Source organism: Octopus bimaculoides, chromosome 6 (genome assembly GCF_046866305.1).
Source record: "Octopus bimaculoides isolate indiv1 chromosome 6, ASM4686630v1, whole genome shotgun sequence".
NCBI lineage: Eukaryota > Metazoa > Mollusca > Cephalopoda > Octopoda > Octopodidae > Octopus > Octopus bimaculoides.
The window spans coordinates 28,105,804-28,132,423 of NC_142933.1; the positions used below are offsets into that span (position 1 = coordinate 28,105,804).

Below are 26,620 nucleotides of genomic sequence, written 5' to 3' on the forward strand. Positions count from 1 at the left end.
AAAAAGCAAAAACATTTTGCTAAAACTGGACCCGGAAGTAGATGATCACGTGACTGACTGCCACTAGTTCTTAGCTATCCATAATGGCGGAAGCTGGAGATTTCAATGTGTAACCTGGATTCTAAAGACATTTGATATTCTAGCAACATGATTAAACCAGAAAGGAACAACAATATGTCTGTGCAGTGTAAGTTGAAGAAACTTTCGCTACTTTAAACACTGTTAACGCAACAGAACTCCTACTATAAAGTATGTGTTCGTCTCAATCTGCTGGTTTCGGGCACCGAACCGGGCCTGCACTCGGCGGCCCGGTGTCGTTATATTAATGACCGGAAGTACATTACTGCTAAAGATTCATCTTACTGCTGCTGCTACTGATACTATTATTATTGGTTTTACATTTAATAGTCTTACTCTTAGTCTTATTATTACTCTTGCTCTTAATATCTTGTTTCACGTTCTAATTTTCGATAATTATATTTTACTTTCAACCACGATCATCCTTTTGTCTTTCTCTTTTCTTATACTTCAACTCTCATTTTTCCTTCTATCTCTTCTTTTCCGTTCCTCCCTTACAATTTCCCGTTCTTCACTTAACTCTCTCTATTTATAGCCCTCACTCATGTTGAGAATCTCAGTATTTCTTTCTTTTTCTTGCTCCCACCTCTCTCTCTCTCATTCTGTTTACCCTATAATTATATCTATTACAATTAATATTAGCCGCTGTAACGAAATACCAGTGGGATATTTCACCACTACCACAACTTGGAAATCCCAGAGTTAACAAAAGGGAACATCACTACAATTAGTGATGTTCCCTTTTGTTAACTCTGGGATTTTGTTCAGATGAGAAGAACTTGGAAACGGATCGTAGTATCATTGTTGTTTCGATAGTTTACTGTTCAAATGACATGGCATTTCACTGCTATAGATATTAATAAAGTTGGTAGTAATTATGTGCAAGGGTATATAGTGGCATTCAGCTGTATTTGATCGCGGTTAACAAGTTTGTTTCTTAATTAAACCCCGAGCTTTGGGGAAAATGTTTTCTGCGGAGTTTTGGAACACGAAGCTCTATACCTCATGGGAAAGGAAAATGTGTATTTTTCCTACCTTAAATTTTTTTTGGTAATCCTGTATGTCTTTCAACAAAAGTTACTATTATGAAAACATTCCCACCACGCCCTATGTCCTTTTATTCCCCCGTGAGGTAGAGATAGCTATTCTGAAAGTCCGCTGTGTCTTCTGTGATCGGCTCGGACTGGGTTGACAGCAACCTGTCCAAATACCCGTGGGACGGACCAAATCTCTTCTTTTGTGGGTAGATATAATCAGAAGATACGGTTACATCACGACATGGTCCTTCCGTCCCTTTAATGGAGTTCACTCTATTGTTGAGCATTCTAACATTGTTTCCTTTCTGGGGTAATTTCCTCTGCCTACTCCACTTTCGAAAGCTCTTTAAAAATTTCATGAGGGTTATCATTTCTCCCCTCACTAAACTATAACTATATATATATGGCATATCTACACAAATGTGCCCCCCCCCCCCGACTTGATTTCTTTATAACTTTCACAAAAACGGACATTTTTTAACGAATTTTTCTACAAATACATTTTAGATGGTGTAGATTCCGATTATGTCGGAATTTGTTGTGAAAAAGGATTTTCTGAGTGTGGGGAGAGTTTCGCAAAATCCACACGAGTCGGCTATATTTCCTTATAATTTTCAGAAAAATAGTTATTTTCTTATCGAATTTTCTACAAATAACTTTTAGATCTGAAAAATAAAGTTCATGGTGCGCACACAAGTATACTGACACACATTACATATATCTACAAATTGAAACTTTGAAAACAATTGTGATGTGTATTAATATGATGTGTTATTTCTTTACTACCCACAAGGGGCTACACACAGAAGGGACAAACAAGGACAGACAAACGGATTAAGTCGATTACATCGACCGCAGTGCGTAACTGGTACTTATTTAATCGACCCCGAAAGGATGAAAGGCAAAATCGACCTCGGTGGAATTTGAACTGAGACGAAATACCTATTTCTTTACTGCCCACAAGGGGCTACACACAGAGGGGACAAACAAACGGATTAAGTCGATTATATCGACCCAGTACGTAACTGGTACTTAATTTATCGACCCCGAAAGGATGAAAAGCAAAGTCGGCCGCGGCGGAATTTGAACTCAGAACGCAGTGGCAGACGAAATACCGCTAAGCATTTCGCCCGACGTGCTAACGTTTCTGCCAGCTCGCCGCCTTTACAATATATATATATATATATATATATATATATATATATATATATATATATATGCATGCATGCATGCATGCATGCATGCATGCATGCATGCATGCATACATACATACATACATACATACATACATACATACATACATACATACATACATACATACATACATACATACATACATACATACATACATACATACATACATACATACATATATATATATATATATATATATATATATATATATATATATATATACATATATATATATATATATATATATATATATATATATATATACATATATATATATATATATATATATACATATATATATACATATATATATACATATATATATATATATATATATATATATGATGTGTGCACACTCATCAATCTTTTTTCCACATTAAATACCGATATAATCGTAATCTACACAATCTGGTAGGTATTTTGTAGAAAGTTTCAGTAAAAAGACATTTTTCCTGAAAGTTATAAGGGAACAAAATTGAGTGTTGGGGGGGGCACTTGTGTAAGTATGTTACTGTATGTATGTGTGTGTGTGTGTGTATATATAATTATACCTTTGTACACACACACTGACATGTCTAAGAATCCATAAGTCAGAAAAAATATGCGCTTGTATGTTTGTCACTAGAGTGGGTGTATTAATCAAAGTATATAGTATTATAGATCCATTATGAAAGCGAAATCGTGACGGCACCTGTGCCCAGCGTCGCATTCCTGGCACTTGTGCCGGTGGCACGTGTAAAGACATTCAAGTGAGATCGTTGCCAGTGCCACTGGACTGGCTCCTGTGCATGTGGCACGTAAAATACACCATTTTGAGCGTGGCCGTTGCAAGTACCGCCTGACTGGCCTTCGTGCCGGTGACATGTAAAAGCACTCACTACACTCTTAGAGTGGTTGGCGTTAGGAAGGGCATCCAGCTGTAGAAACTCTGCCAAATCAGATTGGAGCCTTGTGTAGCCATCTGGTTCACCAGTCCTCAGTCAAATCGTCCAACCCATGCTAGCATGGAAAGCGGACGTTAAACGATGATGATGATGATGATGATTATGACTGATCTTTAAATTGGTTTCATGCTGGGTATTAAAACTGGATGTTAGATAACAGCATAGTTAAGTAATACTGCATGCTGATCTGTCAGAGTTTGCAAGCATGGAAAAAAAATATTTACTTCTTTTTCATAGTTCAACAAGCTATTATGTTTATGTCCCCTGTAAACAGCATATCTCATAGTTTGGCAGTTTTTGATGTGTGAAGACATGTGGAATTAAAACAAGAAAAAAAGAAGAAACAATCTTACTTGAAAAACATGCCAACATGAAAAATGTGAACATAAAAGCAATGATGAATATGAAAGAGAGTAATATAGTAATATACAGATGTCATTGTAAGAATGAAATGTTCAGACTTTTGTGATGTTTGTTTATCAAGTTTGGATGATGATGATTCTCTAGGTTTTACAGAGAAAGATTAGGTAATTTGTCCTGGGCAACACATAAAACTGCATCTGGTGGTGAGGCTCTAGCTGAAGTGTTCAGGATTTTTAGGTTGTATGGAGTTACTCCTTAATAATCACTATTCCTAGCACTGCTGTAGCCTGGTATCATAGTACTTGTCAAAGGTCCCACTCGTGAACTAAATAGCAGAAAATGGTTCTATGGCTAAGGTATACAGGACTTGAAGGAAGGCTGACATTGTCCTTCAAGGCCACTGGTGTGTGGACATGCCCTGATATCACATGTACCAGTTTCTTTGCCTAAGAGTTAAATTGTCCGTGCCTCAAGGAGCAGGTTGTTTCGTTGATCAGATCAACTGGAACCCTCGACGTCGTAAGCGACGGAGTGCCAACAACTCACTGGTGTATTTCCTGTGTTTCCATGTACCAGTATTCTCCAGAGAGGAATGGAATGAGACAATGCAGATTTCAGATTCTGAAGTGATGTTGATAGATTGAAGAGACCTATTATCATACGAGGGGAGAGAGCTGGTAAAAAAGTACATGGAATACTGTAATTGTGTAGTGATAGTTGTGAAATCATTAAAAAAAAGACCATGGCATTTGTAATATTCCTGATAGTACAGATGAATAATAACAATGTACTGTAGTTATTTTTATCTATTTTAAATTTTAGAAATATTCTCATTCTCAGGTCATCATAATAATACTCTTTTACCTGTTTCAGTCATTTGACTGCGGTCATGCTGGGGCACCGCCTTTAGTCGAGTAAATCGACCCCAGGACTTATTCTTTGTAAGCCTAGTACTTATTCTATTGGTCTCTTTTGCCGAACTGCTAAGTTACAGGGACGTAAACACACCACCATCGGTTGTCAAGCGATGTTGGGGTGACAAACACAGACACACAAACATATACACACACACATACATATATATATATATATTTATATATACATATATACGACAGGTTTCTTTCAGTTTCCGTCTACCAAATCCACTCACAAGGCTTTGGTCGGCCTGAGGCTATAGTAGAAGACACTTGCTCAAGGTGCCACGCAGTGGGAATGAACCTGGAACCATGTGGTTGGTAAGCAAGCTACTTACCACACAGCCACTCCTGCGCCTATATATGATTTTGTAGATACTTCCAATATCTATTGTATTAACCTACACAAAAGTATATTTTCCTTTCAAAACGATTTTCAAATCATTTTCACTAAATGTATGGTGAAATATGTCTTTTTTTTTTTTAAACCACAATATTGTCGTAAAATAGGGGTGTCTCTTATACTGAGTTACATCATGTACAGGGGCAGATACACCATGCTGTATCTCATGTCTCCTCCTCCTCCTTGTGCAAGAAAGACATAGTACAAATGTACTGAGAGGACAGAAAAAGTTCTAGGTATAAGAAGAATCAGATCTGGTATGTAAGAAATAAATGTATGTTAGTATGGATATGGGATGCATATAGATTAGGATAACTTTATAATGAGGAGCTGATCCTTTCATTTGGAAGGACCTTGCAGAAGAAGGAGACTCAGGAAGGCATGGGATGAAAGGGTGAAGGTAGAACTCAGGACCTTGAACCCAATGGAGGTGACAATAATGGATTGGAATGACTGGCTGTATGCAGTTCCTGAGAATACCGACCTACCTTGCCGGGGTTGAACTGTGTGTGTGATATATATGCACAACTGGTCCCTTTTCCCAATTTCCTTTCTCCTCAAGATATTTTGTCACCTTTTTTGATACTGCTTACATTACTGACTACCCAGAACCATTTGACTTGTTATCCACCCTTCATCCATTAATGCTGTTCTCTCCACCTAAACTTTCATTAACCCCCCCCGCCTACTGAGTCAACAACTATTTCCCCCTACTATCATATATCTCTCACCTTCCTCATGCCTCTCTTTCCCACCCACTCATGCAACCTACCCAACATCATCTTACTTTCATCCTTCTCCTGTCTACTATTTCAACATTACCATTCTGCTGTTCAGCACTGTCAGTCATCTTCTACTCCCATCCAACCACTCTCTAGCTCCATTTGATTTCTGAAATGTGGATATTCATGTAGCTCCTCTACGGCAAGAAACTAGTTCTACCTTGGTCCCTTCTCTCTTATGCTTATCCATCTTTTGCTCCTCATCTTCTTGCATAAACTCATCAATTGCATGATGGCCCCACTTGTACTGGTGGCATGAAAAAAGCACTCAGTTCATTCTGTAAAGATGATTGCCATTAGGAAGGGCATCCGGTAATAGAAACCATGCAGAAGCAGACACTGGAGCATGATGCAGCCTTTGACTCCATTGAATCCTGTCAAACTGTGCTGCCTATGCTCACATGGAACATTGACTTTAAATGATGATGATGATGGGGATGATAACACACACACATGTATATATGTATATGTTTGTGTGAGTTTGTATTTCCTCACATCTTCACATGTGTTCACTCGTTGTAAACAAAAGGATTATTCAAACGGTGTCATTTGTTTCCAGTTTTCTACATAATATGAGTCTTGGGGATTATTATATTGCTTGGAAAGAAATGAGATTTGGCATCTGCAAAGGCATCTAACCATAGAAAAAAGCCTCTACTTTGCTCCAATGTAGTCTTTTTTGACTCATGCAAGTATGGAAAAGTAGACACTAAAACATTGGTGATGATGTGTCTGTGTGCATGAATATGCGTGCCCCTCCCCACCATCGTTTTTACATCCACTTTTGCATGTATGCATGGGTTGGATGGAGTTTATTTGAGACAAATTTTCTATCGCCAGATGCCCTTCTTGTCATCAGCCCCCATCTGTTTCCAAGCATGGTAGTATTTCTCCATAGCCTGACATATTCACTCACAATATTGGAAAGGAATGACACTGTTTGTATGACATCAACATTCATTTACCACTGTCATGCAAATTCAAGACAAGGAGACACAAACATTCATGCATGCACACATGCACCACCTGGTAGGCTTCTTTCAGCTTCCATCCTCCTAATCCACTCACAAAACTTTGGTCAGCATGGGGCTAAAGTAGAAGACACTTGCCTAAGGCGCCATGATGTGGGACTGAACCCAAAACCATGTTGTTAGGAAGTAAGCTTCTCGATTATACACCCATATCTGCACCTGTATATGAATAGTAATTCTCTTTTCTTGTGTGTTTCAGGTTCCTTTTTGGATATTCATATATGTGGTGCTTGTAAGATGCAGTTCCACAATGTTGAGTTGTTTATTGAACACAAGCAGCAGAATTGTCCAGTGCTGGCTGAAATGCACTCTGCTGCTTTAGATGCTCTCAGAGACCAGGCATCAAAGCCTTCTCAGACAGACACTGATGTTTCAGAAATCTCATCGACATCTCTTTCATTGGCTACAGCAACACTGACGGTAGCTCCAGTAGTTAATTCCTCACCAATGTCTATCACCGGTACCAATCCTGACTCTTCAAGCATTGACACACATTCTGTTGTACTAAATGGTAACCAAGGCGACAGTGCAGTCCATGAGAATTCCATTCGTCATAATACTTTACACCTACAAGCTGAAAGTGTTGACCCACAAAGTGATGTGGACCCAACTCTAAGTAGTAAGCTAGATTTGTCTTTCCTTGATGCTCAGCAAGTCATGAACGAGAATCTGAAGCCCAGAAGAGATATCAGAGATCCATTCCTCACCTCTACTGCTGCCAGTTGCCATTCTGTTTTGGAGCATTCCTGTGAGCAGGTGAGCAATACTTGAAATTACTTCTTATTAGGGTGGTTAATTAAGAAGGTGAGCTGATAGAATTGCTATCATGTTAGAAACAATGGTTAGTCAGCAACATTTCTGGCTTTACATTCTCAGTTTAAATACCACTTAGGTTGACTTTGCCTGTCATCCTTTGGGTCTTGGTGAAATAAAGTACCAGTCAAGTACTGAGGTTGGTGTGATTGACTTGCCGCCTCCCATCAAAATTATTTGACCTTGTGCCAAAATTAGAAAGAATTATTAGAAGATGTTTGATTAGCAGAGTTGTTAGTGTTGGACAAAATGCTTTGTGATTTTTGTTCTGGTTTTTCACTTTCTGAGTTCAAATCACACTGAATTCATCTTTGCTCTTCATAAGTATCAGTGAAATATTTCTCTTCTTCAAATTGGTGCTTATGTTTGAAACAATCATCATCATCATGGTGGTGAACTGGCAGAATCATTAGAATGCTAGGCAAAATGCTTAGCTGCTTTTTGTTTGTCTTCATGTTCTGAGTTCAAATTCTGCCAAGGTCATCTTTGTGTTTCATCTTTTCAGAGTTACCAGTTGAGTACTGGGGTTGATGTAATTCCTCACTCCTCTGAAATTTCTGGCCTTGTGCCAAAATTTGAAATAATCATCATTCACAAATGTTTTGTTGTCAATGCTGCACTTTCCTGTATCACCTGTTTCAACATAATTGTAATATATATACAAACTATACCATTTTAACCCTGAGCAATGCTGAGTATCTCTGTTAGTTTTGTAATAGTTTTCTAGCTGTATAAGGCCTCTACCACCTTCAGTATGTTGTATATATAACCTTTCTATGTCAGGATTTTTCCTATTATTTTTCTTGTTTTCTTGTCTATTTTGATTAGTTCATTTAGAGTCCGGTTAAGAATATTGTAGCTGTAACTTATAACTGGGATGGCTAGAGTGTTGATACCTATTATCTTGTTTTTCGCATTGAGCTCTGTTTTCAGTATTAATCTAACTCATCTATAATATTCTTTTCTTATCTTCTCTTTCATTTGTGTGTTGTACTGTATCTAGTTCATTGATTCCTAAGTATTTGTATGTCTGGCTTTGGTCTAATTCTCTTATTTCATTTGCTTTATCTAATCTTAACTAATCTTCCTCTTTGCATAGTTGCTTTGGCACATTTTTCTAAGTCAAATTTCATGTTTATTTCTTTGGTAAATCCATGTACTGTGTGTAGTAATATTTCCAGCTGTTTATCATTTGTAGCGTACAGTTTTAGATCATCCATGTATACGAGGTGGCTGGTTGTTTTGCCATAACAGTTGTATCCACATCTAGTTCCGTTTTTATCATTATTATTATTATTATTGTTTTTGTTGTTGTTATTATTATTATTATTATTATTATTATTATTATTATTATTATTATTATTATTAAGGTGGTGACTTGGTGGAGTCAGAGTATCAGACAAAATGTATTCTACTAGTTATTCTGTCTGTTTGCATTCTGAATTCAAATCCCACCGAAGTCACCTCTGCCTTTCATTTTTCTAGGATTCATAAAGTAAAGTACCAGTCAAATACTAGGAACAGGTTAATCATCTCATGTCTCTTCCAAATTTCTAGCCTTGTGCCAATGCTAGAAACAAAGTTGTAAAGTGTAGAGTGTAAGAATTAGAGTGTCTGAGAAAGCATGTTATAGTATATCTCATGATTCTTTAAGTTCTGAGTCCATATCTTGCTGAGGTCAACTTTGCCTTTCGTCCTTTCGTCCTTGATAAAATAAAGTATTGGTTAAGTAGTGGGTTGATATATTGACTAAGCCCCTTGCTCAAATTGTTGACCTTCTGCTACCAAAGCCAGTCACCTGATGATGTGCCAGTACACAACTCCTGCTGAATCATATTTATCTATGTAATTATTTATGTAATAGTATGAGATGGAAAACTCAGCAACTAACAGCTGTTACCATTGCACAGAAACAATTGTAATTTGTGATTAAAGCCTGTTTGTTCCATTTTCTTGTTTTATAAATGTTTGGAAATTTGCTGTGTGTGAGAAGACCCGGCAAGCCAAGTGAGATCGTTGCCAGTGCCCCTGGACTGGCTCTTGTGCGGGTGGCACATGAGATGCACCATTCTGAGCGTGGCCGTTGCCAGTACCGCCTGACTGGCCTTCATAGGATTTTCGAGCGAGATCGTTGCCAGTGCCCCTGGACTGGCTCTTGTGCGGGTGACACGTAAAAGCACCCACTACACTTTCTGAGTGGTTGGCGTTAGGAAGGGCATCCAGCTGTAGAAACTCTGCTAAATTAGATTGGAGCCTGGTGTTGCCATCCGGTTTCACCAGTCCTCAGTCAAATCGTCCAACCCATGCTAGCATGGAAAGCGGACGTTAAACGATGATGATGATGATATGTGTGTATGTTATCATCATCATCATCATCTTCATTAAGTGTCTGCTTTCTATGCTGGCATGGTTTGGATGGTTTAACTGAAACTGGTAAGCTGGAGAGCTGCACCAAGTTCCAGTCTGATTTGGATTGGTTTCTATGGCTGGAAAGTAGTTGATAGCTTCCATTATCTTGGTGACCAAGTCAGTAGTGGAGGTGGATGCTCCGAGAGTGTAGCTGCGAGAATAAGAAGAGGCTGAGCAAAGTTCAGTGAGCACCTACCTCTGTTGGTAACTAAGGGCCTCTCCTTCATAGTGAAAGGTAAATTGTATTATGCCTGTGTATGAACAGCCATGCTACATGACAGTGAAACATGGGGTGTGATCACCAAGGGTATGTGTAGGCTTGAGAGAAATGAATCCAGTATGTTTCATTGGATGTGCAATGTCAGTGTGCATGAATGACAGTGTAAGCAGCTTGAAAGAAAAGTTGGGCATAAAAGGCATCAGATGTTGTGCGCAAGAGTGACGGCTGTGCTGGGATGGTCACGTGACGCATATATGGATGAGGACAGCTGTGTAAAGAAGTGCTGATCTCTAATTGCGGAGGGAACCTATGGAAGAGGCAAACCTAGGAAGACATGGGACAAGATGGTGAAGCATGATCTTAGTATACTGGGCCTCACCGAGGCAATAACAAGTGACCGAGACCTTTGGCAATATGCTGTGCTTGAGAGGACCAGACAAGCCAAGTGTGGTTGATGCTGGTGTCACATAACTGGCACTTGTGCAGGTGGAATGTAAAAAACACTCTTTGAACGTTATGCGTGTGTCTGTGTGTGTGTGTGTGTGTGTGTGTGCCAGTTTCTATACAGTTTCAGGTGATGGTTAAGTACGAGTGATAATGGTTGTGTATTAGTGATGATATGTGAATATTAGTGGTGATGGTTGAGTGTGAGTGCTGGTGGTTAAATATGGGTCATGCTAATCTAATGCAGGGTGGCCCCAAAATGTAGGTTTACAGTTATCATGTAGACACTTTAAATTTCTTTTAAAACATTTTATTACATTTAAATTTCTATCTTACAATTAACTAAATTAGCATAGAATAATGGTTTCATATTTTTTTTACAACTAAGATCTAAACTGTTAATATATGAATATGAAACCTACTTTTGGGCCACCCTGTATATCAGATTCTTATTATTTCCTTTCGTATCAAATATTGTTATAAAATATATTATAAATTATAATGTAAAAGAAATAAAGCATTATTATATTACATTATAAGAAAATTATGAGGAAGCAAATTGTGGAACCACCAAGGAAAATGAAAAAGACATCGTTAGTGAGAGAAGTGAATTATCTTAATACAGGGGGAATATTTTTGTATAAAGTGCGTTAATTGTCGTGCATGAGTCTAAAATCAAAACTGCGTCCCAAACACGTCATATATATACGCAGAGATTAAACAGAAATGAAAGAGGATCATGTAAGGGAGATAATTGTGGTTCCAATATACAGGAGTATTCTCCCTTATCTGAGCTGTTAAATGTTTCTCAAATATTTGTCCGTATCATTAAATCTAGTGGGAGACAGATATCACAACGGACGCGCGCGCGCCCATGAATACACATATACACATATAAAAATCCATCGAAATACTTGCACACATAGTAAAGCATACAGGAACTCAATCATGGGGTCTACACATGGTCACTCGACCCATTAAAAATCAACAACCTAAAACACCTAAACCTTTTTTTAAAACAGTTTTTGATCCTGGATCATCTCAAGCACAGATTTTTTAATTAATTATTTTTAAGTAAACACTTTGAATCTCTGGATACTGGTTGAATGTGTCACGTAGAACAGGGTTTACTCTTAACGTTTTTGACAAAATTTTGTATTTTAGAAGTTATTTTTTGTTAAAGGTGTCGTATTTGAGTAAGTGACGAATTGGCAGAGTTGTTTGAACGTTGGATAGAATGCCCCTTGGTATTTTTTCCATCTCCTTGCATTCCCAAATTCAAATCTTACCATAGACTTTAACTACCTGGCACCTCTGATCCCTTTAGTGGATCCCACATTGTTACAGGTATTTGGAGCAAGGGTTCTAGTTTGACAAGAACTTCTCCCCAACCCACCTTCGTTTGTTCGTTCGTTCGTTCCTTAAAGGTAGGCAGGATTGTGAGGCTGACCAAGAACAATGAAAATACAACACTGGATCTTGCGATAATAACTCTGAAAGATAATTTGTGTACTCTGTGTGTAATCTTTGTGTTGTCTACTCTTCACGTGTGCCAGAGAGAGAGAGAGAGAGAAAATGTGTGACAGATTGTATGGATTTGTGTGTAAAAGAGAGAGAGAGAGAGAGAGAGAGAAATTGTATGGATTTGTGTGTGTGTGTGTGTGTGTGTGAGAAAGAACAATGTGTGATAGTGTGTGTGTGTGTTAGAGAGGGTGTGAGTGTGTGAGAGAATAAGAGACAATGTATATATTTGAGAGACAAAGAGATAGATAAAGAAAGAGAGATAGATAGATAGAAAGATAGATAGATAGATAGATAGATAGATAGATAGAGAGAGAGAGAGATAGAGAGAGAGAGATGATGATGAGCATTCATTATTGACAACTCTATTTTCTAGGCCAGCAGTCATGTTATTGATGGTACCACAGATCTCTCGGAACTGTCAAGTGAAGCAAAGAATGCTTATATTACAAAAATGGATCAAAACTCATCACAAGTGTGTGTTGCTGTGACAACAGAACAGTTAGTACAGAGCCTAGGATTGAACAGCAGCCCCTCGTCTTCATCTATCGTGGCTCCATCAACTAATGTCAGCAATCAGGTTCTGGTAAAACGTGTCCAAGAACAACTTCAGGCAGATGCGACGTCTTCAAGAGATGCTGCAGTTGCACAACAGTTTTTCACTGAGCAAATCATCACAGAATCTTTAGAGAATTTGGCTCCGATCAGCTCTGATGTATTGCCTAGCAACCAACAGGCTCTCCCACAAAACTTCACTTTACTCTCCTGTGATAACCAACAACCCTACAGTAATAACAGCAACAACATCATTACTACCACCACCATTAATACCACCACCACCACTGCCACTGCCACTGCCACCAATACCACCATTACATCCACCACCAACAACAATACCACCACCCCCATCACTACCATCAACAATATCTCTTCGTGTGTATCATCCACTCAGTCACAGAACACTTCACAGATTGATAGCTACCGGCTACGGCTGCTGGGTAGTTCAGAAGCAGGTTCTGTTAGCAGTTTGATGGCTATCGTTCAGGAATTTGACAGTTCTGTGGGTCATGCCAGTTCCCTTTTATCCGAGTGCCAGTCCCTGGAAACTTCTTCATCTTCCCACCAGCAACAGCCTCAATCTACACAAGTATCATCCCACGTCAACCAACACAATATTGCTGTTAGTGATTGTTCTAACAACGTCAATCCTGTTGAAGCTAACTCAGTCTTTCAGTCACAGTCTACTTGTCTAATACCTGTGCTACCAGCAACCACTGCAAGCACCACCTCTACAACTACATCAACAAAACAAGGTTTGTATTACGTATCTTTTACCTTCTTCCTATAAAATTAATTTTCTTTTCTCATAGAAACTCTTATCTTTTCATTTTATCTTTTATCTTTTATTTGCTTCACTCATTGGTTTGTGGCCATGCTGGGACAATACATTGAAGGGTTTGGTTCAGTGGTTCTCAACCAAGATTCATATAGCCCTTGGCAGGTGGTCTATATAAGATTTTGTTAAAATTTATGTACAGTAAATTGGTTCAAACTTCTACAATGCACAAAATATTCTAACAATTTTTTTTATACATCATCATCGTTTAACGTCCACTTACCATGGGTTGGACGATTTGATTGAGGACTGGTGAACCAGATGGCTACACCAGGCTCCATCTGATTTGGCAGAGTTTCTACAGCTGGATGCCCTTCCTAACGCCAACCACTCCGAGAGTGTAGTGGGTGCTTTTACGTGCCACCAGCATGAAGGCCAGTCAGGTGGTACTGGCAATGGCCACGCTCAAAATGGTGTATTTTATGTGCCACCTGCATAAGAACCAGTCCAGCAGCACTGGCACGATCTCGCTCGAATGTCTTTACATGTGCCAAGAAGGCGACGCTGGGTACAGGTGCCATCACAATTTCGCTTTCGCTTGCCCCAACAGGTCTTCACAAGCTGAGTTTCGTGTCCTGCATAGGAGCCACTCCAGCGGCACTAGCAACGAACTCACTCACAATTCTTGATAATATCTAATTATAAAAACACAGTAAGATTTTATTTTCATACACAGTGAATGGCTACGGAAGGGGTCCAGTAGAGTAAAATAGAAATCAAAGGGATCCATGGGTAATAAATGGGTTGAGAATCACTGGTTTCGTTGAACAAATCAATCCCAGTTTCTTATTTCTAAGTCTGATACTCATTTCATTGGTCTCTTTTGCCAAACTGCTAAGACACAGGATATAAACAAACCAACACCAGTTGTCAAGCAATGGTGGAGGACAAACACACACACACATATGTATACACACACATATGCATATGCATACAAATACACATTTACATACATTGGACTGCACTATGGCCATGCTGGGGCACTGTCTTATAAGTTTAATTGATGAAATCAATCCTGTTATTTTTATTTTTAGTATGGTACTTATTTTATCTGTCCCTTTTTGTTGAACCACTGAGTTATGGGGATGTAAACACGTGAACACCATTTGTCAATTGGTAAGAGACAAACACAAAGACCCCACCCCCCTCCCACACACACGTGCCCATAGTGCACTTCTGGACAGTTTCTTATTTTTTTATTGTCCACAAGGAGCTAAACATAGAGGGGACAAACAAGGAGAGACAAAGGGATTAAGTTGATTACATCGATCCCAGTGTGTAACTGGTACTTAATTTATCGACCCCAAAAGGATAAAAGGCAAAGTCAACCTCGACGGAATTTGAACTCAGTATGTAATGGCAGATGAAATACCACTAAGCATTTCGCCTGGTGTGCTAACGTTTCTGCCAGCTCGCTGCCTTCTTGACAGTTTCTGTTTAGCAAATCCATTCACAAGGAATTAGTCAATCTGGGGCTATAGAAGAAGACACTTGTCCAAAGTAGGCACAGTGGAACTGAACTTTAAACCACATAGTTGTGAAATATACTTCTTAACCCCACAGCCATGTCTGCATCTATAAACACACACACACACACACACACACACACACACACACACACACACACACACAACATGTACACAGACACACAGCACACATGCAGGGACACATACAGGCACAGACACACACACACGATTAGGTGGTCAGCGATTAAACTGCCAACTGTATCAAGCTTGTTTGGCAAGGAGGGTGGTTTTCATTGGATCCCCTGCAGGATGAAAAAACAAAAGGACCTGTCAAAGGGTAGATGAACTCAGTAGGGTCAATGGGCATCCAACAGTTGTGAGTGAGGCCCTTAAATTCTGATGTAACACCTATGACTTTAAATTTCTAAATCTCTCAGAGAGAGTTATGCAATAACAGCATAATAAAGTGATGGCTTGTTGCCAACTTAATATGGCAGCTCCAGGAAAGGGAAGAATCTTAATGTTATTTAGCCCCAAGAAACACTGTTTCTAGTTGGCTTCTTGAACGCTTGTGTTGTGTAGGCAACTAGAAACGGTGTTTCCTGGGGCTAAATAGCAGTAGTATTCTTCCCTTTCCTGGGGCTGCCACATTAAGTTGGTAACAAGCCATCACCTGTGACTTTGTTTGCATCTAATGTTATAGACTAGTTCCTCTTTTTGGGAAAATGTATACAGTGTTTAGAGAGTGAGATTGACCCTGCACAAGGCCCTTCCTCACTTTGGCCCTTTAGCATTGAAACTGGCTATTTTAAGTCTATATATTTATTTCATTTTTTTTTCAATGTTTACTTGTTTCGGTCATTAGACTGTGACCATGCTGGGGCACTGCTGTGAAGAATTTTAGTCAAATGAATGAATCCCGTTAATAATAATTTTTTTTTAAAGCCTGGTACTTATTCTGTTGGTGTCTTTTGCTGAACTGCTAAGTTTCTGGATGTAAACACACCAACACTGGTTGTCAAGTGGTGGTGGGGGACAAATACAGACACAGAGACACATTACACTCATACATATATATATATACATATACGTAAGGGTTCTTTCACTTTCCATCTACCGAATCCACTCACAAGGCTTTGGTCTGCTTGAGGTTATAGTTGAAAACACTTGCCCAGGGTATCATGTGTATATGTGTTTGTGTGTGTGCATATGGTATGTGTATGTGTGTATATATGTTTGTGTGTGTTTGTGTATGTGTTTGTGTGTATTTGTTTGTGTATGTATATTTGTGTGTGTGTGTAAGAAAGAGAGAGAGATCATCATGTATCACACACTTTCTCATTGTCTCACCTTTACTCTTTCTGTTTGTTTCTTTCAGCGGCCCAAACATCTAGTGGGACTAAAACGTCTGTCAAAACCAGACCAACACTCCAGAAGAAGTTCAAGTGCACTTTCGAAGTGTGTGAGTTTCAGACGGCCTACATGAAGGACCTTGACCGACATACCCGTACACACACTGGCGAGAGGCCTTTCCAGTGTACAAAGTGTCAAAAGTCTTTTAATCGCAGTGACAAGCTGAAGATCCATGAGAGGGGCCATACTGGCACCAAACCATATCAGTGCGAAATGTGTATGTATATCCATACATTTTACACACATACACACACAACACGCACTACACAAAAGAATAGGGATTTTAAATCTGAGCAGATATTGTGCAAGTGATCTGATAAAATCTAGATTTGGCTAACCACATTGATCGATAGGAAGTATTTAGAATTGTTTAGAATAAACAATTAAACTGTACTCCCTTCGAATGGTAAACCCCGAGTTCGCTTCGGTGGATTTCATGTGGAATACAGAGGGAGCTTATCAAGACATAATAATGAAAGATTAAGAGTTATACATCTTGAAAATTTATTCATTAAAAAGCATTTTCTTCATATTACATTCCATCACATATTTCTGCTGAATAAGTGTCTTCAGATTCTTTGATATAATAGTTTTGTGCATTTAATTGATTTATATTTAATCAATTGTGGTACACATAGAAATCCAAAGGTTGACAGTCCGATACAGATTTATTCAGGGTGTGGAAGAGGGAGACCCTGGACGAAATATTGACGTCAGATTGAATTTATTGAGGCAGATTTTTTTCTTCTTATGATCATAATAGCAAAAGTAAGATAATGTAATGTGGTTTTAGATATACTATGTCTGAAATCAAGATGAGATAGTCTCTGCTGGAAAGCATTTTATTATAGATCAACTGGATCAGGATTGGTCTGGGGTTAAATGACATTAACAACAAGAATAAGATAGAATTCAAAAGGTACCACTACTTAAATTCTGAAGGCACATGATTGGGCAGTTAGGGTGTTTAACTTACAATCAAGCTTTCAATTCTGAGACGGCTGCACAATATGTTCTTGAGCAAAACACTTCATTTTATGTTACTCCAGTTCATTCAGATGAAAATGAGTAGCAGCAACAGCTGGGAGTTAACTCTGCAACAGACAAACATCTTTTCAGGGAGAGTATTGTATTCTTGGTTGCTTCTAGGTCATGAAACTGAGAAGAGTCCTGTCTAATGAGGTTAAAAACTTGAGACAGACATCTTTAGACCTGAAATAGAACTCAGACTTAATATCTCTGATCTGATAGTTCAATATCATTTTACTGCTAGTTGCCTAGAATTTTTTTTTTTTTTGTTGGCACTCCGTCGCTTACGACATCGAGGGTTCCAGTTGATCCGATCAACGGAATAGCCTACTCGTGAAATTAACATGCAAGTGGCTGAGCACTCCACAGACATGTGTACCCTTAACGTACTTCTCGGGGATATTCAGCGTGACACAGTGTGACAAGGCTGACCCTTTGAATTACAGGCACAACAGAAACAGGAAGTAAGAGTGAAAGAAAGTTGTGGTGAAAGAGTACAGCAGGGTTCGCCACCATCCCCTGCCGGAGCCTTGTGGAGCTTTAGGTGTTTCTGCTCAATAAACACTCACAACGCCCGGTCTGGGAATCAAAACCGTGATCTTATGACCGCGAGTCCGCTGCCCTAACCACTAGGCCATTGCGCCTCCACTTTAGTTGCCTAGAAACACAGTGCAGAAATGCCTTGTGAGGTTGTTTGTTAAAGCAGAAGTCAAAACCCTATCCTCACAGCCATCACTACCCCTCTATCTATGATATATTATTTTCTACTTCAGGTCCATATTCCTCAGCCGACAGCAGCAGTTTGAAAAAACATCTCCGGATTCACACAAATGAGAGGCCTTTCAAGTGAGTTGGTATCAAATTCTGTTGTTTCTGTGCCACTTCTGTAGCATTGCTGAATTGGCATAATTTCTGACAAAAGGATTAATAGAATCAGTGGTAAAAGAGATGTTAATGAAGAATAGTAAAGGAATTGGTAAAGGAATAATAAAAGGAATGTAAAAATAACTGATGAAAGGGAGGACATGTTAACTGGTAAAAAGAATAGTAAATTGACTGTTAAGGGAAATGGTAAAAGAAATGGTAAATTGACTGGTATAGTGGATGGTAAGACAGTTGACGAAAGGAACAGTAAATTGACTGCCAATAGACTACATAATTAATTACAAGCATAAATGTGTGATTGAGGCATTTGCTTTGCAGTCACCTGGTCTAAGGTTCAGTTCCATGCTTGGTATCTTGGGTAAGTGCCTTCTACTATAGACCCAGGATAACTAATGGTTTGAGAGTAAACTTGGTAGACAGAAACTACAGGAAGCCGTTTGTATGTGTGTGTGCATATGTATAGATGTGTGTGTGTATGAATGTTGATATTCCACAATTTGTCATTGCTTCAATGAAATGATGTTTACATTTCTTGTTGACATTACAAAGCAGTTGTCCTGAGCTTTGAGAGATGCATGAAATAAAAATAAATTTCCTTACTTGAAAAACAAGTCAGAGCTGATGACACAAAGAGCATCTGGGTGTTAAATTCTGCTTCAGATTTGTACCCCTCTAGTTCATGCTAGTATGGAAAAAACAGACATTAATAAACAAATAAATGGATGGTATGGAAGAAATGGTGAAATCTACGGTTGTGAGTTAATAAATTGTGGTTATTGTTGGTGAGTACCCTTGCTGACCACCTCTCCTTAATCAGATATATGAGGACTTCTGCACAACTTCTGAGCTTCTGTCTTCCAAATTCTCTCATCAGGCATTGGTCAACCTAAGGGCTAAAGTGGAAGTCACTTGCCTGAGATGCCACATAGTGAGACTGAACCCGAGGTCATGTGACTAAGAAGCAAACTTCTTAACCATACACAGATGTACATATGTATGTGTGTATGTGTGTGTGTGTGTGTGTATGTAGGATGGATGGATGGACTAAAGCACCATGGGGTTTTATTCCATCTTTGTTGCACAGATGACACTCCCTCATCACTCCCTCTGTTGGAAATGCAGTGAACTAGTGATTGACCTTTTATATATTTGCTTTGAGTTATTTTGAATTCAGTTCAACTACATAGCATTTGCTGATCCACTGGTTCTTTCACAGTGAGAGACGAAACTATGGGGCTTCTTACTTGTGGGAGATTGCAAACTAACACATGTTAGTGAAAATCTGACACTCGCACACACAAACACACTTGTGTACACACATACATGTATACACACATAAGCACAAACACATCTACATGCGCATACACACTCAATCACTCACTCACACAAAAAACACATGCACACACACATATGTGACATGTTTTTTTCTCAGTTTCTGTTTAGAAAATCCACGCACAGGGCATTGGGTGGCTTGAGGTTACAGTAGGTAGTATAATAGAAGACACTTGCCCAAGGTAGCCATGTAGTTAGATTGAACCCAAGAGTCAGAATCCTATGGTGACAAGGCAAACCTCATAACATAATCATTCCTGTGCCAATTGGAATATAAGATAAATAAATAAATATTAGTAACAGTTTTGGGATCAGTTCCATTGTGTGGTACTCCGGGCAAATGTCTTCCACTATAACCTCAGGCTGACCAAAGCTCTGTGCAGTGGATTTGGTAGGTGGAAACTGAAAGAAGCCCATTGTGTGTGTGTATGATGATGGTGCCCCCCTGACTGACTCCTGTGCCAGTGGCACGTAAAAAGCACCATGCAAACGTAATCAATGCTAGTGCCCTCTGACTGGCTCCCATGCCAGTAGCATGTAAAAAGCACGACCCGAATGTGGTCGATGCCAGTGCTCCCTGACTGGCTCCTGTGCCGGTGGCATGTAAAAAGCACCCACTACACTCTTGGAGTGGTTGGCATTAGGAAGGGCATCCAGAGCAGATTGGAGCCCAGTGCAGCCTGCTGGCTTGCCAGTCTTCAGTCAATCCATCCAACCCATGCCAACATGATGATGACACACACATGACATTCATACTTCATGTCTCTGAAGATGACCAGATTATCAGCTTTACATTTTGTGGGTCCTGAGGTGGCTTATTAGGCTAATTTTAGCTGAAATTCATGGTTGCAGTGGGAGTATGTAATAACAGAGTTAGGAGCTGGCATTGCTCTTGCTTTCTGAGCAGCCCTCTTCTCTTTAGTATATGCACATATATCTATATCTATTCAGCCACCTAACCCCTCATACATGCACACACACATGTATATATCTATGTGTGTGTGTGTCTTTGTGTTTGTCCTCTACCTCTTATTTCTTTACTGCCCAAAAGGGGCTACACACAGAGGGGACAAACAAGGACAGAAAAATGGATTAAGTCGATTATATCGACCCCTGTGCATAACTGATACTTATTTAATCAACCCCAAAAGGATGAAAGGCAAAGTTGACCTTGGCGAAATTTGAACTCAGAACGTAGCGGCAGACGAAATACCGCTAAGCACTTCGCCCGGCGTGCTAACGTTTCTGCCAGCTCGCTGCCTTGACAAGTGGTGTTGGTTTGTTTATTGCCCTGTAACTTAGTGGTTTGGCAAAAGAGACTGATAGAATAAGTATCAGGTTTTAAAAAACAGAATAAATACTGAAACAAGAAATTGTATTTAACAATAAAAGGTAAGTAAAAGATAACAGAAATCAGAAGGATTAAAACTGAAATAATGCTAACATATTTGTGTGTTGTTTGTTATATCTACAGGTGCCAGATATGTCCATATGCCAGTCGTAATTCCAGTCAGTTGATTGTCCACATTCGTACACACACAGGGGACTCACCATTTCAATGTCAACTTTGTGATGCAAAGTTCAAAATAAATTCAGACCTCAAGCGACATGTCCGCATCCACACTGGGGAGAAGCCATACAAGTGTGATCTCTGTGATTACAGGTGTTCAATTAAAGGTATGTCATATATATTGCCAAATCACTTCTCTTTCTCTGTCTCTCTTCCCCACTTCTCTCTGTCTCTTCATCTCTCTGTTTTTCTTTCTTTCTGTCTCTCCTCTCTCACTCTTCCTTCTGTCATACATGCATACAACACACAAAACTACATACATACATGAACACATGTATGTGTATGTATGTATATAGACACACACACACACATCTGACAAGCTTTTGCATAGCTTCTGTCTACCAAATTTTACTAACAAGGCTTTGGTGGACTTATGGCATTGGAGGAAGACACTTACCCAACACCCTCCCTACCACTAAAGTTAATTTTTATCCTTACTGTTGCCACCCCTACCAAAAGCTGCCCACACTAATACAAACCTGATGATGATGTTAATGTCCATGCTGCCGCCGCCACTACCAACATATTTAACATTGTAACCCTAAAACAATAATCCTTTTTTTGATCCCACCTTTGTCCTACACCCTCACGTGTATATGTGTAAATGTCCATTCGATTGTTTCTTTAGAATGTTTTGCTTCCCAACTCTTGGCCACCATATTTTAAAAATATGATGATATACCCATCATTAAATTTATATCTCTTTCTCTCTCTCTCTCTCTCTCCTACAGCTAACCTCAAAAGTCACTATCGAATCAACCACTCAACAGACGACCAGATCCGCTGTGATAATTGTAATTATGCTACATCTTCTCGTAAGAGTTACCGAGAACATATCAAGACTCATGATACTGACCGCCCCATCAAATGTCCATCTTGTCCATATCAATGCTCCCGTAAAAGTGCATTAATTAACCACCTGCGCACACACAGTGAAGATCGTCCATTCTCTTGTGATTATTGTGCCTACACTTCCAAGCAGAACAGCAATGTGAAGACTCACATGGCAAAGAAACATTCAGACAAACTGAAACAGAAGAGGAAGACAGGTTCACGCAAAAAATCAGAACTTATCGAGAAAGTTTCTGCCAATGCAAGCACCAATTCTTCACCCATAACGAATCTGGAACCGTCTGGTGGATCTCAAATGAGAATCAAACCAAACTGCAAGAAATCCTTTTGCTGTGTGCAGTGTAATGCTTCGTTTGTCCGACAGGATTCTTTACGAAGCCACATGCGACAACACCGAGATATTGAAAAGGCTCTGCAGAATTCAACGATGAGAGTGCTTGAAGTACAGAATCCCATGGTGCCAGTGAACACTCAGGCAAGCCATACTATGAAAGGTTCTTCACCACAAACTCTGACAAGTCTTCTCACTGCTAACACAACCAACAATAGTAGTAGTAACCAGTCAGTGTCTTCTACTAACAAATTCACAACATTACTTGTTGGTGCTGGGAACAGCTCATCTGTGAAATCTGTGTCAGAATCTTCTTCTTTGGTATCCACATCATCCATTGTCAACATCATCACAGCGCCACACACTTCAAAATCGAATAAAAATGCTCCTGTTTGTCAACAATCATTCTTGAATATTGGGAACCTGAGCAGCAATTCAGTTTCTTCAGATGTAGAGCAACCCATTTTAAAAAGTTTGGTGACCTCAAAATCTCTTTTAATCAGTGGCCAACCACAATCACAACAACATCAACAAGAGCAGCGGCTACAACAACAAGTAACACTATCATCAACAAACAGTACCCCAGCAACGATAGCAATGACACCAAGTAGTTCGTCTTTTATATCAATTTCTAAAGACTTGGCTTCCAATATTATTTTCTCACAATCCACAAATTCTGCATCTTTAGAAAGCCAAGCTGGTAGTCTACCGCAGACTATCAGCCAAAACTTGGTTGATCACACATCTCAGACAGTACATTGCCAACCAAGGGACTCAATAGGAGCCCCTTTATCAACTTTAGCAACTGGCTCACAGACGACAGTGTCGCAAGTGTTACCTTCAACTGTGAGTAGTCCAACTGTAAGTAGTGGTGCTCAGAGTGTTATGAATGGTATCTTGTTGAGTAGCCAGCCACAGCAGAGTACCATTGTTACTCCACAATTCTTGCAGGCAGCTCCCAATACTTTACAGCTTATTTCAAATATCTCTTTGCCTTTCATACGTATGCCGGCAGCATCACTCAGTACTCAGCTTCTACCGAACCAAGTTGCTGGACAACGTCCTGAGCAAATAAGCATTGTGAATTCACCTCTAAGTCCTACTTTGACGAGCCACCAACAACACCATTCTGCCACATCTGAAATCCCTCTCCATATCCTATCCCAACATGCTTCACAGACAGGCACCATTCCTATTAATGTCCAAATATCTCGTGTTGACATTGACGCTTCAAATATCAAAAACGAACTTCTTGAACAATGCAGTGCAGCTGGTTTGCCTTCAGCTTCACTTCAGTTAATCCTACCACCAAGTCTTCAGCCGACACCAGCTACCATACAGCAGGTCAGCACTTTAACATCTGCTGCTAATACAATCAACATCCCAACAACAGCCAATGGAGAAATTATTGTACAAGTAACGAGTTCTGGTTCAACAGATCTTTCATCCTGTTTGCCATTAGATCAGATTACCAACACTTCAAGTAGAGTCAGTCCAATGACCTCAGACGGATAACTTAGTCCCTGCATTTCTTAGACCAGTGACTGACCATTGCATGAAAAATTGACTCGTAATGTAAGTATATATGTTTTCTTCATTGTCTTGCATCATGGAAGAGCTATTTTTGCTCTTTCCATTGAAATTGTCAGCATTATTATTATCTATCCTAAATTTAAAATTATCAACATTAAAATTATCTATTCTAACATTATAATTATCAATTTTAAAGTGATTTATTCTAATGCTAAATTTATCAACTTTGAAATTATCTATTCTAACAGTGAAATTAAATTTTCAATGTAGTGGTCCAGTACGGTCTTATATAAGATGATTATATTAAACTAAAGAACTGAAAAATGAACAAATCCAAATTGTCTTAAGTATATATATATATATATATATATATATATATATATATACATGTATATATATATATATATATGGCACTTGTGCTGGTGGCACGTGTAAAGGCATTCGAGCGAGATTGTTGCCAGTGCCGCCGTACCGGCTCCTGTGAAGGTGGCACGTAAAAGCACCCACTACACTCTCGGAGTGGTTGGTGTTAGGAAGGGCATCCAGCTGTAGAAACTCTGCCAAATCAGATTGGAGCCTGGTGTAGCTATCTGGTTTCACCAGTCCTCAGTCAAATCGTCCAACCCATGCTAGCATGGAAAGCAGACGTTAAACGATGATGATGATGATGATGATGATATATATATATATATATATATTTACATAAATTACATCTTTGGAATTTTGTTTTTCTGTTTGCATCACCAAACCTATGTATGTGTGTGTATCTGTCTATTTATATATATAGCTTAATATTTGTATATTTCAGAAAGTGGTGACAAAATTTAACTGTGCTCCATCTCCATACCTTCCTCAAGAAACAGTTAGAAAAAAAGAAGAAATAAATAAATAAATATAATAAAATAAAATATGTTTTTGAGAGGTTGAATAGTGGTGGGTTTTAATGGAGTACTGTAAAAGATGTTGTCCAACTTGTGGAGTTCACTGTTTGCCATCAGCTTATTACAGATGATCAATAGAAGAAAATACCTCTGCTTGAAACTACTAACTGGAATTGGTCAGCAGTGTTTATTGGGGAACAAATAAACAAGTGTGCTATATTCTTTGTTTCCAAAGAATATGGAGACTGGTGGAGGACAGAGGGTGGTCAGTTACAATTTACCAATGTTGGTATCAACCCTTTAGTATTTAAACTGGCCACATCTGGCCAAAATAATCTGCCTCTTTTTATGTTCAAACTGGTCAGATCCAATATCTCACACCTACTCTACAATGTCATAGTAAAAGTAAACAACCTCATCATTGAAAAATCTTGAAGCCACAAGATAATGCATTGATTAATTCAAGACAATGTGAATAAATAATACAGAGTAATCTGAATGCTAATGGGTTAAACCAGTGTTAGAAGATTTGAGTGAGGGATAAAATGCTTTGGTGGCATTTAGTTATAATTCTCTTTCATTCTGAGTTCAAATCCTGTGAGGGTCAGCTGTGCTTTTTATCCCTCCTGTTCAATGAAGAAGATTTAGCTACTATTTCTAGTATGTCATGTGATTTCATAGAAGCTCCCTCATTGATTTAAATATGTTAATTAATTCAGTATTGTGAAATTGTAATGTTTGCTCTCAGATTAAACACACTGTTTAGTCTGAGGTCTGCGTAATCCAGCTAATCTCTGATGAAGGTGTTTCAGCCCTCACCACCCAGCCTTTTCTGTCACATAAGTCTACATTGTCCAAAGCGGCCTTCCCTTTTGTAAAGACAGTCAAGCAGTAAACTGGCAGAATTATTAGAATATTGGACAAAAATACCTTGGAGTATTTGTCTGTGTCTTTATATTCTGAGTTCAAATCCTATGAAGGTCAGCTGTGCCTTTTATCCCTTTTGGGGGTTGATAAAATAAAGTATCAGTGAAGTACTGAGGTTGGGATTGATTGAATTAATATTACACATCTTGCTTCTAATGTGAAGATTAAAAATCCAGGTTTAATCTCTAGTTGGAGGATACCCTAATCCATCCCACCCATCCACTAATCTCAGAAGTTCTGTAAAGAATCATGAGTGCTACACTTTACTTGTGACTCTACTCCACATATTCCACTCAGTCGTCAATCCACAAGTGGATGAAAGCCTCAGCACACCATTATACCAGCTTATTTACACTGGTTGTAGAGCTATCTGTCCACACTGGTCAGTTGCAGGTTGGATGGAATTCCCAATGTTAGATATCCTTGTTTTGTCATGGATCATATTCCACTCAGATATTTTTCAGATTCCAAATTGAAAAATAACATGCACAACCACCCACCCACAAACATGCATGTCACATGAAAGACAAAATAATATGAAATAGCTAAAAAAATAGACAAAAAAAAAAGCCAAAAAGGAAAATGAAACTGAACTTTGTAAACCCCTGACATTCCATCCCTAATCATGGCTTTTACCCATTCTAATCACAGATCCTCAAAATTTCAAAACACAAACTGCTGTTATTTCTATTCTGTCTCACAAGGCTCTGAAAAGGCCATGGGCCATATCCATCCTCCTCAGGATATTACATTCAATTAAAACAAAATATAAAATAAAATAAAACATAAATTCAAGTTCAAATTAAATTTGTATCATAATTGGAAATATTTAATTTCCTTTGTTGGTGTTGT

At 38.9% G+C, this 26,620-nt stretch overlaps 1 protein-coding gene across 1 annotated transcript; it reads left to right on the forward strand.

Annotated features, from left to right (window-relative positions):
- The first annotated feature begins 51 nt into the window (after nt 1–51).
- LOC106869822 (uncharacterized) lies at nt 52–26,601 on the forward strand. Its single transcript, XM_014915712.3, has 8 exons — nt 52–187; nt 6,946–7,502; nt 12,530–13,466; nt 16,394–16,645; nt 18,231–18,303; nt 21,149–21,351; nt 21,976–24,002; nt 24,769–26,601. Exons 1-7 carry the CDS (start codon nt 148–150, stop codon nt 23,940–23,942), a joined length of 4,029 nt encoding a protein of 1,342 aa, XP_014771198.2. The 5' UTR covers nt 52–147; the 3' UTR covers nt 23,943–24,002; nt 24,769–26,601.
- The last annotated feature ends 19 nt before the right edge of the window (nt 26,602–26,620 follow it).